The sequence below is a fragment of the Oncorhynchus mykiss genome, chromosome 25 (genome assembly GCF_057628025.1).
Source record: "Oncorhynchus mykiss isolate SJ-2025 chromosome 25, ASM5762802v1, whole genome shotgun sequence".
NCBI classification, from domain to species: Eukaryota; Metazoa; Chordata; class Actinopteri; order Salmoniformes; family Salmonidae; genus Oncorhynchus; species Oncorhynchus mykiss.
Genome location: NC_143046.1, coordinates 60,377,886 through 60,390,812, shown reverse-complemented (window position 1 = coordinate 60,390,812; position 12,927 = coordinate 60,377,886). Strand labels below are relative to the sequence as shown.

At 42.4% G+C, this 12,927-nt stretch overlaps 1 protein-coding gene across 3 annotated transcripts in view; it reads right to left on the bottom strand.

The window, feature by feature from the left end:
* dlgap2a (discs, large (Drosophila) homolog-associated protein 2a) overlaps positions 1 to 12,927 on the bottom strand; it is a 173,319-nt gene that overhangs the window by 28,434 nt on the left and 131,958 nt on the right. For all 3 annotated transcript variants that reach the window (XM_036962872.2, XM_090220660.1, XM_090220661.1), the window contains exons 3-5: positions 11,296 to 11,507; positions 1,933 to 2,001; positions 483 to 672 (exon numbers count right to left, since the gene is read on the bottom strand). In XM_036962872.2, the coding sequence (XP_036818767.2) occupies positions 483 to 672; positions 1,933 to 2,001; positions 11,296 to 11,507 (471 nt within the window). The remainder of the gene's footprint in view (positions 1 to 482; positions 673 to 1,932; positions 2,002 to 11,295; positions 11,508 to 12,927) is intronic.

The window sequence follows — 12,927 nt, the reverse complement described above, 5'->3', positions numbered from 1 at the left end:
CTATTTGGCAATCTTTAAAATCAGAGATAAGGATCCTGTTCTATTGAAAGATGTATTATCTTGTAATAACCTCAGCAAGGTGCCGTGGAGGCAGAGATAGACCCAGGGAATTAGGGGGAGAGAGGTTGAGCTTTTAAGACTTGGGACAAATCAATACACCCCGACTTTAAGAGAGAGATTTAGATCTTAAATGAATATAAACCAGAGACATAACATACTCCATTTGGCTTGTACACATTAAAATGGATTTAATGTCTATTCTAAAATGCCCTTCAAGCCAATCAGAAACGAGTATTCAACAATGCCATGGTATAAGATCAAAGTACCTGAATCTAAGGGAGGTTAAAGACAGCATTGAATAAAGGAAGAGAGAAAGAACGCAAAATCCAGGAGCCAGAGTCAGGGCAGATGGCCACCGCGATATCTGACATAAGACAATGACAACATCCTGGACATATCATTGTTATAGCCCAGAGACTCACCTGGCTGATCTGGCTAACACAGCTGGCCTGGCTGAGAGTGCTGACCGCCCGCATGTAGCTCTGGTTCCTGGAGCGGAACTGGGCTGCTGGGAGAGGTGGCTGCTGGGAGTTGTAGTTGGTGGAGGGCTCCAGGGCCATGCTGGGGTGGTGGGGGTGCATGTCTCTTGAGGCCTGCAAGTGGTAGTTCTGACTGAATGGAGAGAGAGCGTGAGAGAGAAATGACAGAGAGAGAGACAGCGACAGAGACAAACACAGAGAGAAATAAAGACAATAGTCATCAAGGTGCCGTAGAAATGAGCTTAATAGTTTGACTAATAAACAAGTAATTTGACACAGTTGTTAAAAAGGAGGAAAAAAGTGTTATTAACTTCATGGCAGACATCCTCTGGGCGAACTGAACTTCAGACTGAGACTGATTATGACATTGCATTCCACAGGAGAGGTGTATCTTCCTCACCCCACTAAACCATTGCTGTGCTCAACAGTGTCCTCGAAATTGCAATTCGATTTGCCATTGTGCTGAAACATTCAATCAATGCTTGAAGATTAGGTAAATGCTAATTAGGAGCTAGTTAGCAAGCAGAGCAAGAATTTCTGAGAGAGCAGGAGAGTCAGCCAGGTCAATTAAATGTGCTTCCCCAGAAGGGCAACATAGCCTTTACTCACGGAGTCAGAGAGAGGTTGGACTAGAACTGCTAGCATTTTCAACCAGAAATGACATGTTAAGTGCAAAGAGACAGATGGAGGAAGAGATGGAAAGAGAACAGGTAGGTGGAGAAAGCATAGGAATACAAAATAAGTACACCTAATGTCAGATAGGGACGAGTAAGCAGTTTTCTAGACTTTGTGTAAGGAAGAAAAATGTGTATTTTTTAGTGTGACTAAAGCCAGTGTTATTAAAATCCTGCCACTCCCTCAAGAACTGTCAGAGATGGACCTAATACATGTACAGTATACAGCGTTCATAGACTATATCAATCATTCACACACTGTATGGCAGGTTATCCCTGAGTGAGACGACATCCAGAGATGAGCCTAGGAAACAAGCGGATTCAGGTTCAGAGGCTCAGTTAAACTTACTAATATACTATTAAAAACAGAGATTAGTCACTGGTCAAGACCAGCTACCACTAATACATTCAGTTAAAGACAGAACCAAATCCGTGCTGTCAATATAGCTAAGAGCCCATGTAGGTTAGACAGAGCCTTTGTTCTACGATGCTGTATGGCTTGACGGCATGGCAAGAGAAATAGGAGATTGGCCTGGCTGACTTTCCATTGACTAGGAGTGAGTGTTTGCTGTGCAAGGTGTCCATATTGAGTCTGTCAGCGGGGCTCAGTGCCAGCTGGCTTTTCAGCCTGACCACCGCAACATGGCAGCACCAGAAAGTGAGAGCGGGGGGGGGGGGGGGTAGGAGAAAGAGAGGGAGAACACTGTGCTTGTACTCACCTTAAGTCTGCAGCAAAATTGGTGATGTAGTTCCGCACGTCACTGTTCATTTTATCCACCCGGTAAGAGCTGTGGGCAGAGAAGAAGCAATGTTACTAAGTCCACTGCTGGGGGGAGTCAATGGATGCGGGTGGGACTGAGATCACGGTGCAACATCAATGGATTCTGATTGAATTTGTATGTCTGTGGAGACATCAAATGTTTGCCTGTGATGTTCACCAAAGTACCGCAAACATTAGGGTGATACAAGTACATGTTTATGGACAAACTGACCACCGTAACTGCAACTAATGGTCTTTAATGGTCATGTAGAAGATGGTAAAAGGTGCATACTGACAGAGTGGTGTCAGTAAATGGTGTCAGTAAATGGTGTTTCATGGCAGACAGTACCTCATGTTATTGGGAAAGTGAAAGCTGGATACCTAGTCAGTTTTACAACTGAAAGCATTCAACTGAAATTTGTCTTCCGCATTTAACTCCACCCCCTCTGAATCAGAGAGGTGCAGGAAGGGGGGCTGCCTTAATCGACATCCACGTCTTCGACGTCCGGGGAACAGTGGGTTAACTGCCTTGCTCAGGGGCCGAACTATTGCCCGGTGTCTGTCTGTATAACACACAGATAGACACACTAGACATCATGGGGGAATTATCCAATTATGATGACTTTTAGCTTGAACGTAAGGTGCACACAGTTGTACAATTAAAAAACAAAATTAGTCTTAAGAAGATCATCAGCAATGATAAGTAGGCCATGGCTCATTTACCCATGAAGTGTAAAACGCACTCAGTTAAAATACAGAGGATCTCGTCTTAAATTAAAAAAAGTAATTTTCCTACGGCAGATGAATTGTGCGTAACTGAGGAGTAAAATACAACTTAAAGTTCCAGCCATGAACAATGAAAGCAGCTCCAGCTTTTAGCTGACAACATCAGCTGAAAAACGCAGCACATTGACTGACGGAGATAATGTGCATTACTTCACCCATCCCCACAGCTACGGCGTAGAAATGACTAGTATAGTCGACAGAGCTTAGACAATCTGCTTCACAAAAAGGCGACCCTTCATTTTTTTACCCCTGCACATTTGCCTTTAATGTCTCTAACTGTTGCTAATGCACTTCCCATTGGTGGCAATTATGAAACTATGATACGATGTGAATCTCTACCTCCCTTCTCACTTTCTCTGCCTGCCTTTCATGCTGGCTGTGACTGGGACCTTGTGTATTCTGTCAGTGGTTAAACAAAGACGCTTTGCCGAGACAAAGTCATTGTGCTGAGTTCTACCAAAGCGGAGGGAGGGAGGGAGAGAGAGAGAGAGAGAGAGAGAGAGAGAGAGAGAGAGAGAGAGAGAGAGAGAGAGAGAGAGAGAGAGAGAGAGAGAGAGAGAGAGAGAGAGAGAGAGAGAGAGAGAGAGAGAGAGAGAGAGAGAGAGAGAGAGAGAGAGAGAGAGAGAGAGAGAGAGAGAGAGAGAGAGAGAGAAAAGAAAGAGAGAGAGAGAAAGAAAGAGAGAAAAAAAGAAAGAGAGAGAGAGAGAGAAAGAAAGAGAGAGAGAGAGAGAAAGAAAGAGAGAGAGAGAGAGAAAGAAAGAGAGAGAGAGAGAGAGAAGTCATATTTAAGAGTGCAAAGGAGAGGGAGAATACTGCAGCTAGGAGAGAGATAGTGTGTTATAAAGCTGGAGAATCAACTCCAGAGAGAGAGGGAGGGAGAGTAAAAAGGACAGAGGGGGGGGGAGAAAGAGAGTGCATTAAACCTTGAGGGTGAACAGATGAGGGCAATAGGCACACACTAGGCATTATAACTTCTGGGAAATGTGTCTGCTCTATAACAGGAAGGACAGCATCCCAGACAACCAGAACTAACAGCAAAGCCCAATAGAAAATAACCACTGTCTGACTGTTTACTGTCAGTGGGACTGAAGATAACGAGTAGTGAAGTTTAGCCTAATCCCGGAAGGGGTCAGGAGGGGGTCAGGAGACAGTAAGGAAGACAGAGGGACCTACAAATGGGTTTAAGCCACATTATAAATCCATTATAATCATCAGCATCTAATTATGATAAGCCATTATCATCATCATCCCCATCATGTACATACAGTAGGAGATAAATAGAAATAGTAGAAATAAATAGCAGGAAATAGTAGTAGAAATAGTAGAAATAAATAGCAGGTTCATGGCAAAAAATATATAAGGCAATGTTTACATGACCCCTTTTCAAACAGACCCTTATTTACTACTGTTTTTAAGAACCATTCACACAGACCAGAAATGTCACACCCTGACCATAGAGGCCCTATGGTGTCGTTGGTCAGGGAGTGACAAGTGGGGTGTTCTAGCTCAATATTTCTGTTGGTGTTTTGTATGGTTCCCAATTAGAGGTAGCTGGTAATCGTTGCCTTGGGGATCGTATTTAGGTAGCCATTTTTCCCACCTGTGTTTATGGGATATTGTTTTGTGTTTGTGCACCACTATGTTCACGTTTTGTTATTGGTTTATTGTTTTTTGTTTAAAGTTTCACTGTAATAAAGATGTGGATCTTCAATCACACTGTGCCTTGGTCTGCTCATTACGACGATCGTGACAGGAAACCTGTATTTTGGTTACAGGGTCTGGGAAAATGCAGGAATCATGACTAGGTCTTTAGGTGGGTTTTAATTGACTATGTTTTTTTGTTTTTTTTACCCCTACCCCTTTCAGATATTCCAGAAAGCTGGTATAAAAAAAGCAGCCATGGTTAAATAATGGGATTTTGGTCTGTGTATTCACTGTAGACTACACGCATGTTAGTGTTCCAGTGTTGGGCTACCTGGTTCAAGCCAGGCTGAAGAATTCTGCCTGTAGAGGCCGTATCTTGGTTAAAAGTGTTGGGCCAGTAACCGAAAGATTGCTGGTTCGAATCCCTGACCAGACTAGGTGAAAAATGTGTTAATGTGCCCTTGAGCAATGCACTTAACCCTAATTCCTCCTTTAAGTGACTAAAATGTATGAAAGGGATATTATAGTCCATAATGACTGTACCCTTAAAGGCAACAATGACTTAACTATGAGGGAAAGTACCACACATATCTACTGTCTGTAGTAGAAATCTTATGGGAACAGCTCAACAAACAACGAATCAGTGTCTCAAACAGCAACTAATCAATGGAATGGGATTTCACTCCGACAATGAGATGTGAGAAACAAGTGTGATACACAATCTGAATGACTATTTGCCTTATGTTACATCAGTAACTGACAAATGCTTCACCGCATGTTCATTTTAATTCATTACGAATGCTACTCAACAGGCTAATCATAATTTGGAGGGAAAAAAAGTTATTTTAAAACCTGCCTCAAATAGCTGGGATTGATTTCGCTTGGCGTAGATCTTGTCTCTCCCCCCCCCCCCCCACCCCGTCCCAATATAAAGGCAGCCATTAGAGAAAGTGTGCCTCTCTCCAATGAGTGAGGAGTGCTTCTCTGCTCCTCTATCAAACGCTATGTGTACCATGTCTGATTGACTCATTAACTTATCCTGCTATGCAGTGATGCTTTATTTAAATGCCTTTCCAGTCCTATATCATCACCAAATATACATCCTTTAAATGAGTTTGGCTAGTCCTTTGTATCGCTGCGTGAAATCCGATTCAAATTACATTAATTTATCTTAGTCTACAACCTACAGTTTGGGACCCCAAGGCACCTTTGTGGGGGAGGGGGGGGGGGGTGAATTGTTATTAATTAAAATGACCATCAACGTCAGTCCCCTCTTGTGGTGGGGCGTTTCAGCTGAATGGCCTAGAGACAGGCTTGTTGATGGTGATGGATTCTTTATTGGTGAGAAAGTGGATAAAGAGCCATCCTGTCAGCTATGAGAGGGACGTGACACAAACCAAAGGCTGTTCTCACTTTAACACAATTAGCTACAGGAACCTCTGCCGTCAAATTTACACCCACCGCGACCCCGAGGAAGAGGAAATTGCTTCAAGTGGGAACAGAAATAAAACCTTGCTTACACAGGTGACTCAAATCCAATCCAATTCAGTCCAAACAAGCAGTGAGCCATGATATTATAAGAGCTTTCATGTCAGGTGCCACTCAGATCAGCAGTGCCACTCAGATCAGCATTTACTACTCAGATAAGCATTACTACTCAGATCAGCATTACTACTCAGATCAGCATTTACTACTCAGATAAGCATTACTACTCAGATCAGCATTACTACTCAGATCAGCATTACTACTCAGATCAGCATTACTACTCAGATCAGCATTACTACTCAGATCAGCATTACTACTCAGATAAGCAGTACCACTCAGATCAGCAGTACTACTCAGAAAAGCAGTACTACTCAGATCAGCAGTACCACTCAGATCAGCAGTACACTCAGATCAGCAGTACACTCAGATCAGCAGTACCACTCAGATCAGCAGTACCACTCAGATCAGCAGTACCACTCAGATCAGCATTGCCACTCAGATCAGCAGTACCACTCAGATCAGCAGTACCACTCAGATCAGCAGTACCACTCAGATCAGTAGTACTACTCAGATCAGTAGTACTACTCAGATCAGCATTACTACTCAGATCAGCATTACTACTCAGATCAACATTACCACTCAGATCAGCATTACCACTCAGATCAGCATTACCACTCAGATTTTTTGAGCAATGGCAGAGAGCAAAAGTATGGCACAAGCCAGGGTCTAAAACAACTAAGATATAAAGTATATTTTAAGTTCCTAAGTAGTCAAAATTAACATGCACAATTCAAAGGGAAATTAGTAGGTCCAGGAGTTTTACTGACCATGTGACCTTACCAGGCAAAACTCTGGGCCTCAAGGTCAGCCTGTTACACCCTGTTCTGTTTCACCTGTCCTTGTGATTGTCTCCACCCCCTCCAGGTGTTGCTTATTTTCTCTGGTGTATTTATCCCTGTGTTTCCTGTCTCTCTGTGCCAGTTCGTCTTGTATGTTCAAGTCAACCAGTGTGGTTTTTCCTGTGTGCCTGCTCGTCTATGCTCGTCTACTAGTCCTCCCAGTTTTGACCTTGGCCTGTTTCTGGACCCCATTCCCGCCTGCCTGACCATTCTGCCTGCCCTGACCTCAAGCCTGCCTGCCATTCTGTACCTCTGGATCGCTGAACTGGTCCACAACTATTCTCTTGCCTAGCAATTTTGGATTGTTAATAAACATCTTGGACTCTAACCATCTGCTTCCTGTGCCTGCATCTGGGTCTCTCCTTGCGTCCTTTTACTGCCCAAACTACTGGGCCTAGAGGTGAGGCTCAAACTTCAATAGCTGCAATAGGCACCACAGACAGGCAATACCGGAGCAGTCCTGACGTGTGACAGGAAGACAAACGGTAAGACAAAGCGAATACTATTCAGTCATGAATGAAAGGCCTCCACAGCAGGCATTCTTCAGCCTGGCCTGAACCAGGTAGCCCAACACTGCAGCGCTAACATGCTGAGGGAGCCCAACACTGTCTACAGTGAATACAGGAGGAACTTCAACTGTCTCCATACTTGTTGTCAATCCATATAGATATTCCTCTTTCACTAAGAGCAGCAGGCTCCTGCACTAACTGCTGAGAGAGGCATTATCCAGAGAGACCCTCTGAGCATAATACGTGTAATGGCTATCTGCTATCCTCTAAATCACTCCCTTTTTAGTGTCTTTCTTAATGGAGTGTAATTGTTAGTACCCAAATCCCAAAAACCGTGTTGTTTTCATAGCTACTGGTTTTGGATCATAGGCTGATGAAGGGCATTAGCAAAGCCACTATCATCAGATAATAAACTGCTGCATTGTGTAGTACTGCGTGAGTGCGTGTCCGATCGCACTGACGTGCTTTCACGCGTATACACCCACAGAGGACTTTTAAACCGTTCAAAATTCACTTCAACTTATCAGACAAAATAATAATCCTTTGCCAAAAAAAAAGCAGTGTAAATGAAATGTGATTAACACCCCAGAATCCTGGGTAACTCATTTTAGTTGTGTCAGGCTGACAGTGGTGTGAGTGTTAAGGGATAGTGTTTGCTCCACTTTGCTGTGATGTCAGTATTTTCCAGGAAAAAGCCTTGCTGTACCCTAACGGTAATTTAGCAACCTGTGTTGAATGGTAATGAGTAGAGCTGCTGCAGTATGCAGGGTTTGGGGAGAAGAGAAACACCAGTCACTATCATGACTGTCATAAGTGGATCAAGACCAACATAGAGCTGATGCCGCAGTACAGCAGGGATACCACGAGCGCCGTAGAAATGAATAGAGATGTATAGAATCTCCATGACCAGAATTACAACGGGCACGTTTGCATTTACCTATGGCAATAGGTTTCGCACTGTATTAACACAACTTTGACATTGTTACATCAATCTCTATACGGGCACTTTTGCTGTTAAATTTAAGGGTGTCAATCAAATGACCAAGAAGAAATATAGAATTTTTGGTATGCCAAAATATCACCGACAAAACATTCCTCCTTTCCAAAATGAAGACTGTGCTAGCACAAAGCAGCCTGTTATGCGAGTGCCAAGAAAATAATTAATCTAATGGAGACCTGTACATTGATAGTCCAGCACGTCAGTCACGGTGTCGTATTGACTGACACAGGAGAATAGAATAGGCAGACAGAAATATGAGGGTCTGAAAGTGCTGGTCTGGGAGGAGGGTTTTATAATGGAACATTAATAAAATGGACTCCTGAACTCTCCTGTTATTACTGTTTCCATATTCAACCATGAACAAAGAGAGACGAGTGGCCTTTGAGGAAGAATGAAAGTGTGCTTGCACTGGCAGACAGTGGCGCGACATTAACAAATACATCAGGGAAAGATGGACTCGCCAAGTACAATTTAATGTATTTATGTCTGATATAATGCTAAAATTAAAAACGCAATAAAGAATAAACTATAGCTGTGGCTCAGATAATAGTGACTTTCTCATACCTGCACTGACACAATGAAGAACACCTTTTATTCAAGACAAAACTCTAAAACCATTTAGACTGAAAGTCTATGGGAGATGGATTTTACACTAAGATCCACCTTTGAACTACCACAGGATCTCATAAAATGACTACGTTTTTATTGCAATATAACTCTGCGACCTAAATTGACAAGGATATGAATGATATATGAGAGTGCCCCAGGGGTGAAGGTGAGGAAGTGCGGTAACAAGGAAATGGGAGAAACACTGGGCAAACACAGCAGCCATTGACAAGGACAATTAACAAACCATACAAGGACAAGAAACAGCCCATATGAAAAAATACTACTGTTTACAATAGAATACTACAGTACTTACTATAGAATTCTATAGTAAATTGTAGTATACTGCAGATTATTCTACATACTGTAGTACTTACTATAGAATGTTGTAGTATACTGTAGAATATTAAAGTAAATACTGAAGTATTATCTACAAAAAAATATTACAGTAATGTCCGCTAAAACACTACAGTCCGGGGCCTCCCAAGTGGTACAGCGGTCTAAGGCACTGCATCACTGTGTTGCAGCATCACTACAGCCTTGGGTTTGATCCCAGGCTGTATCACAACTGGCCGTGCCTGGGAATCCCATAGGGCGGCGCACAATTGGCGCAGCGTCGTCTGGGTTAGGGGAGGGTATGGCTGGGTGGGCTTTACTTGGTTCATCGCACTCTAGCGACTCCTTGTGGCGGGCCGTAAGCCTGCAAGCTGACCTCAGTCATCAATTGAGCGGTGTGTCATCTGACACATTGGTGCAGCTGGCTTCCGGGGTTAAGCGAGCGGGTGTTAAGAAGCAGCGCGACCTTTGCCTCTCCCGAGCCCGTTGGGGAGTTGCAACGATGAGACAAGATTGTAATTGGATATCACGAAAAGGGGGGCTAAAATAAAATATAACACTTCAGTCCGCAAAAACACTACACCTTGTTAAAACTATAGTAAATTATACCGTATTTCATTTCCATATACCCTGTCCATTCCCCTCCCCCATATACCAATTTGTGCCACCCATAAGTGAGAAACCTACATGCCAAGTATAGACCATATTGTGTTCTATGCAGGTTATAGAATATATTATTACCGGTTCAGACCCCAGTCCTACCAACAGGTTATGTAAAATTTGCTCGTATTTCTCCAGTAGGTTTCCTGATAGCCACCACTTTATGTCAAAGATAATAAAACAAAAACATTATAGTAAATACTACAGTAAAGTCTGCAAAAACACTATAATAAACACTACAGTATACTACAATCTGAAAAAACACTACAATAAATACTGCAGTATAGTACATTTTGCAAAAACACTACACTAAATACTACAGTATCCAATCTGCACTATATTAATTACCATAGAAAATATTATAGTTTTCTTTTACTACAGTATTTATACTATAGTTAACAGTAAATACTACAGTAAAAAGTACTGTAAAGTCCGCAAAAACATTTTAGTGAATATCGTAGTTTTCCATAATAATACCATATTATACCATAGTATACTATAGTATTTTTTCATGTAGAAGTAGACACAGAGAAAATAACCTGTGTTCCCCTTTAAACACTATGTGTAACTAATTCAAGGCTCTAAAACTATTCTGAAACCAGATTTGTAATGGGGAGACATTTCTATGGAAATAACAACATTGGATAATTTTGGTTGTACTTTTCCTCACTGACTTTAATGTAAAGAAAAAGAGAACTAGAATATGCAGTTTTATAATCCAATAACAGCATTGCCTTGTAAAAAGGCAAACAACAGCATTCTTGCCCCCCTTATTGAATCATCTATCTAGGATATGTTTTTGCTTGAGCCATTGTCAGTGTGTTAGAATTTTGCTCGTCTCATCCAATGGACAAGTATTGTAATCTAATTTCATGTTAATCTGCTGCATTTGTTCTAACGTCATGCCATTATCATCCTAACCTCGTTTCTGTGATTGTGTCTGCATCATGGCCTATCTAATCCATTCCAGCATTCATTCATTTTATACCCCCAGTGCACACACTTAACAAAGCTTTATAAACAATGACACTAAACCTTTTGCTATAGAAATGAAATCTGATTCATTTATTTGGTATTTCTACAAGTTCTAGAACGTGCCCTTATTAACCACAGATCTGGAATCAAATCTTTGGCATTACCTGTGTAATGGGGGTCAGTGTGCTGCTAACTGCTTAGCTTCCTCCAATGTCTGACTGCCCCATACTGGGCTCAAACCAGGGATCTTCTGCTTCGCAACATACGTGACCGCCCTCCTTGACAACGTTCCAACAGGTTGAGGCACCCAAAAGGGGCCGATTTGGATGGCTCCATCCGTGACATTTCAAGCTAGCTGTGGAGTGATCTTACGGCACGTTCTTAACTCAGTTCCACATGCTAGGATACTTTACATGGCCTACCTCTGGGAGTCTAGGAGTGGTCTCTGCATGACAGACTTGACCAGGGCGTCTGGCCGGACCGTCTTCACAGGGGAGGTCTTGGGGCTGGAGTCAGACTCTCCACTCTCCTCATCACCCATGGCTTTGACGTAACTGCTGCTCCTCATCCTCCGACAGGGTATCTCATCATCCTTACCACCCCCTGGGTAACCACTCCACTCATCCTGAGGTACCTGGGGGGGAAGGGGGGATAGAGAGAGGGTTAGAGAGAAGGGTTGGGTACCCTGTAACAGAAGTAGTAAGATTGTACAAGATACTGTAATGTAATTATAGTATGAGTACTACAGATACACAGGTTTACCTCAAAGTTTATTTGCCCCCACTTGCAGTAACATGTACTTACCTACATGGTACAGTAATTACTGTAGGTAGGTACAGTTTATCTTTAAACTGTGGATATTGTTACATAGACCTGAAAACAGTTAGCCATTAGCTGTTTGGTTTTGGTATGTCAGGAGAGTTGTTGTTTTCTCAATGTGGCTATTGGCTTAGCCGTAGTTTAAAGCAGACTGTCCTCGATCATGTTTATTGGTAAAATGAAGGTAGTGAGAGTGGGATCATAGAGGATCAAACTGAATAGGAGATTCATCCACAGTCACATTTAACCACAGCTCAGGCAAAGATAGGTACAGCACATCACTTGTAATATTCTGTTATCATTCTCTCTCTATAGCTAGTAAGACATTTGCAGCTGAGACGAGGCTCTTGCAAGGCATCATCCCCATTGGCAAGATGTTTTTCTGACTCAGACTTGTTCCCTCGACTGCAATCTGTTCCCAGATTGAGACTCAAAGCGAGGTACGTGCAGTGTGATCGTGCTGTGTTTACCCAAGGTTGCATTACACATCATAAGGCTCTTCAATATTGAATGTGAGAGCAGCATCAGAGATGTGGTGTCTCCTTGCCTTCAGAGTGTTACATGTTGCATGATAAACCACAGCAGAGCAGCGGTAACACTGTTTGACATTCCTGTCGGATGGTTTACTTACTGATGCAAGACGTCTATGAGCAGTAAATAAACCATACAAGAGAACTGTTCTAGTTCAATTTAATAAAGTAGAATTGGGTTTAATTCAATATAATTACTTCAAAAATATACAGAGTAATTGAGGGTCTATTTGTTACGAAAATCCCTTCTGAAATTCAAAAGATCAAACTAAAATCCCAAGCCTAACGCAAAGGTATCATATTCTGGTGTTCTGTTTGTATAATGGCACTTGTTGAAAGGTTGTGGAAACTATTTGAAGCTGCTGGACAAATGGCTAGGGGTTAATTCAATCGAACTGATGACATCATGCTGTTTACAAACTCATTTAAATATCACAGGCTCGTTAAATAAAGAAGTTACCACTAAAGTCTCTCTCTCTCTTCCTCTCTCCGGGCTCTATTTTCGGCTGGCACAAAGGAGGTGCAAGTGTCATACGCACGTTAGTTAGCAATTTCGTCTGGCACTGACATTTTCCAGCCCTAACACCAGGTTCGGTAATTTACCTGTCTAACATCAGCTCGCTTGCACTGAGGTGGGAGGGGTGGCAATATTTGAGGTTTGTCCTTAAAAACAAGCGCAAAAGTGACTTCATGCAGCACTAATGG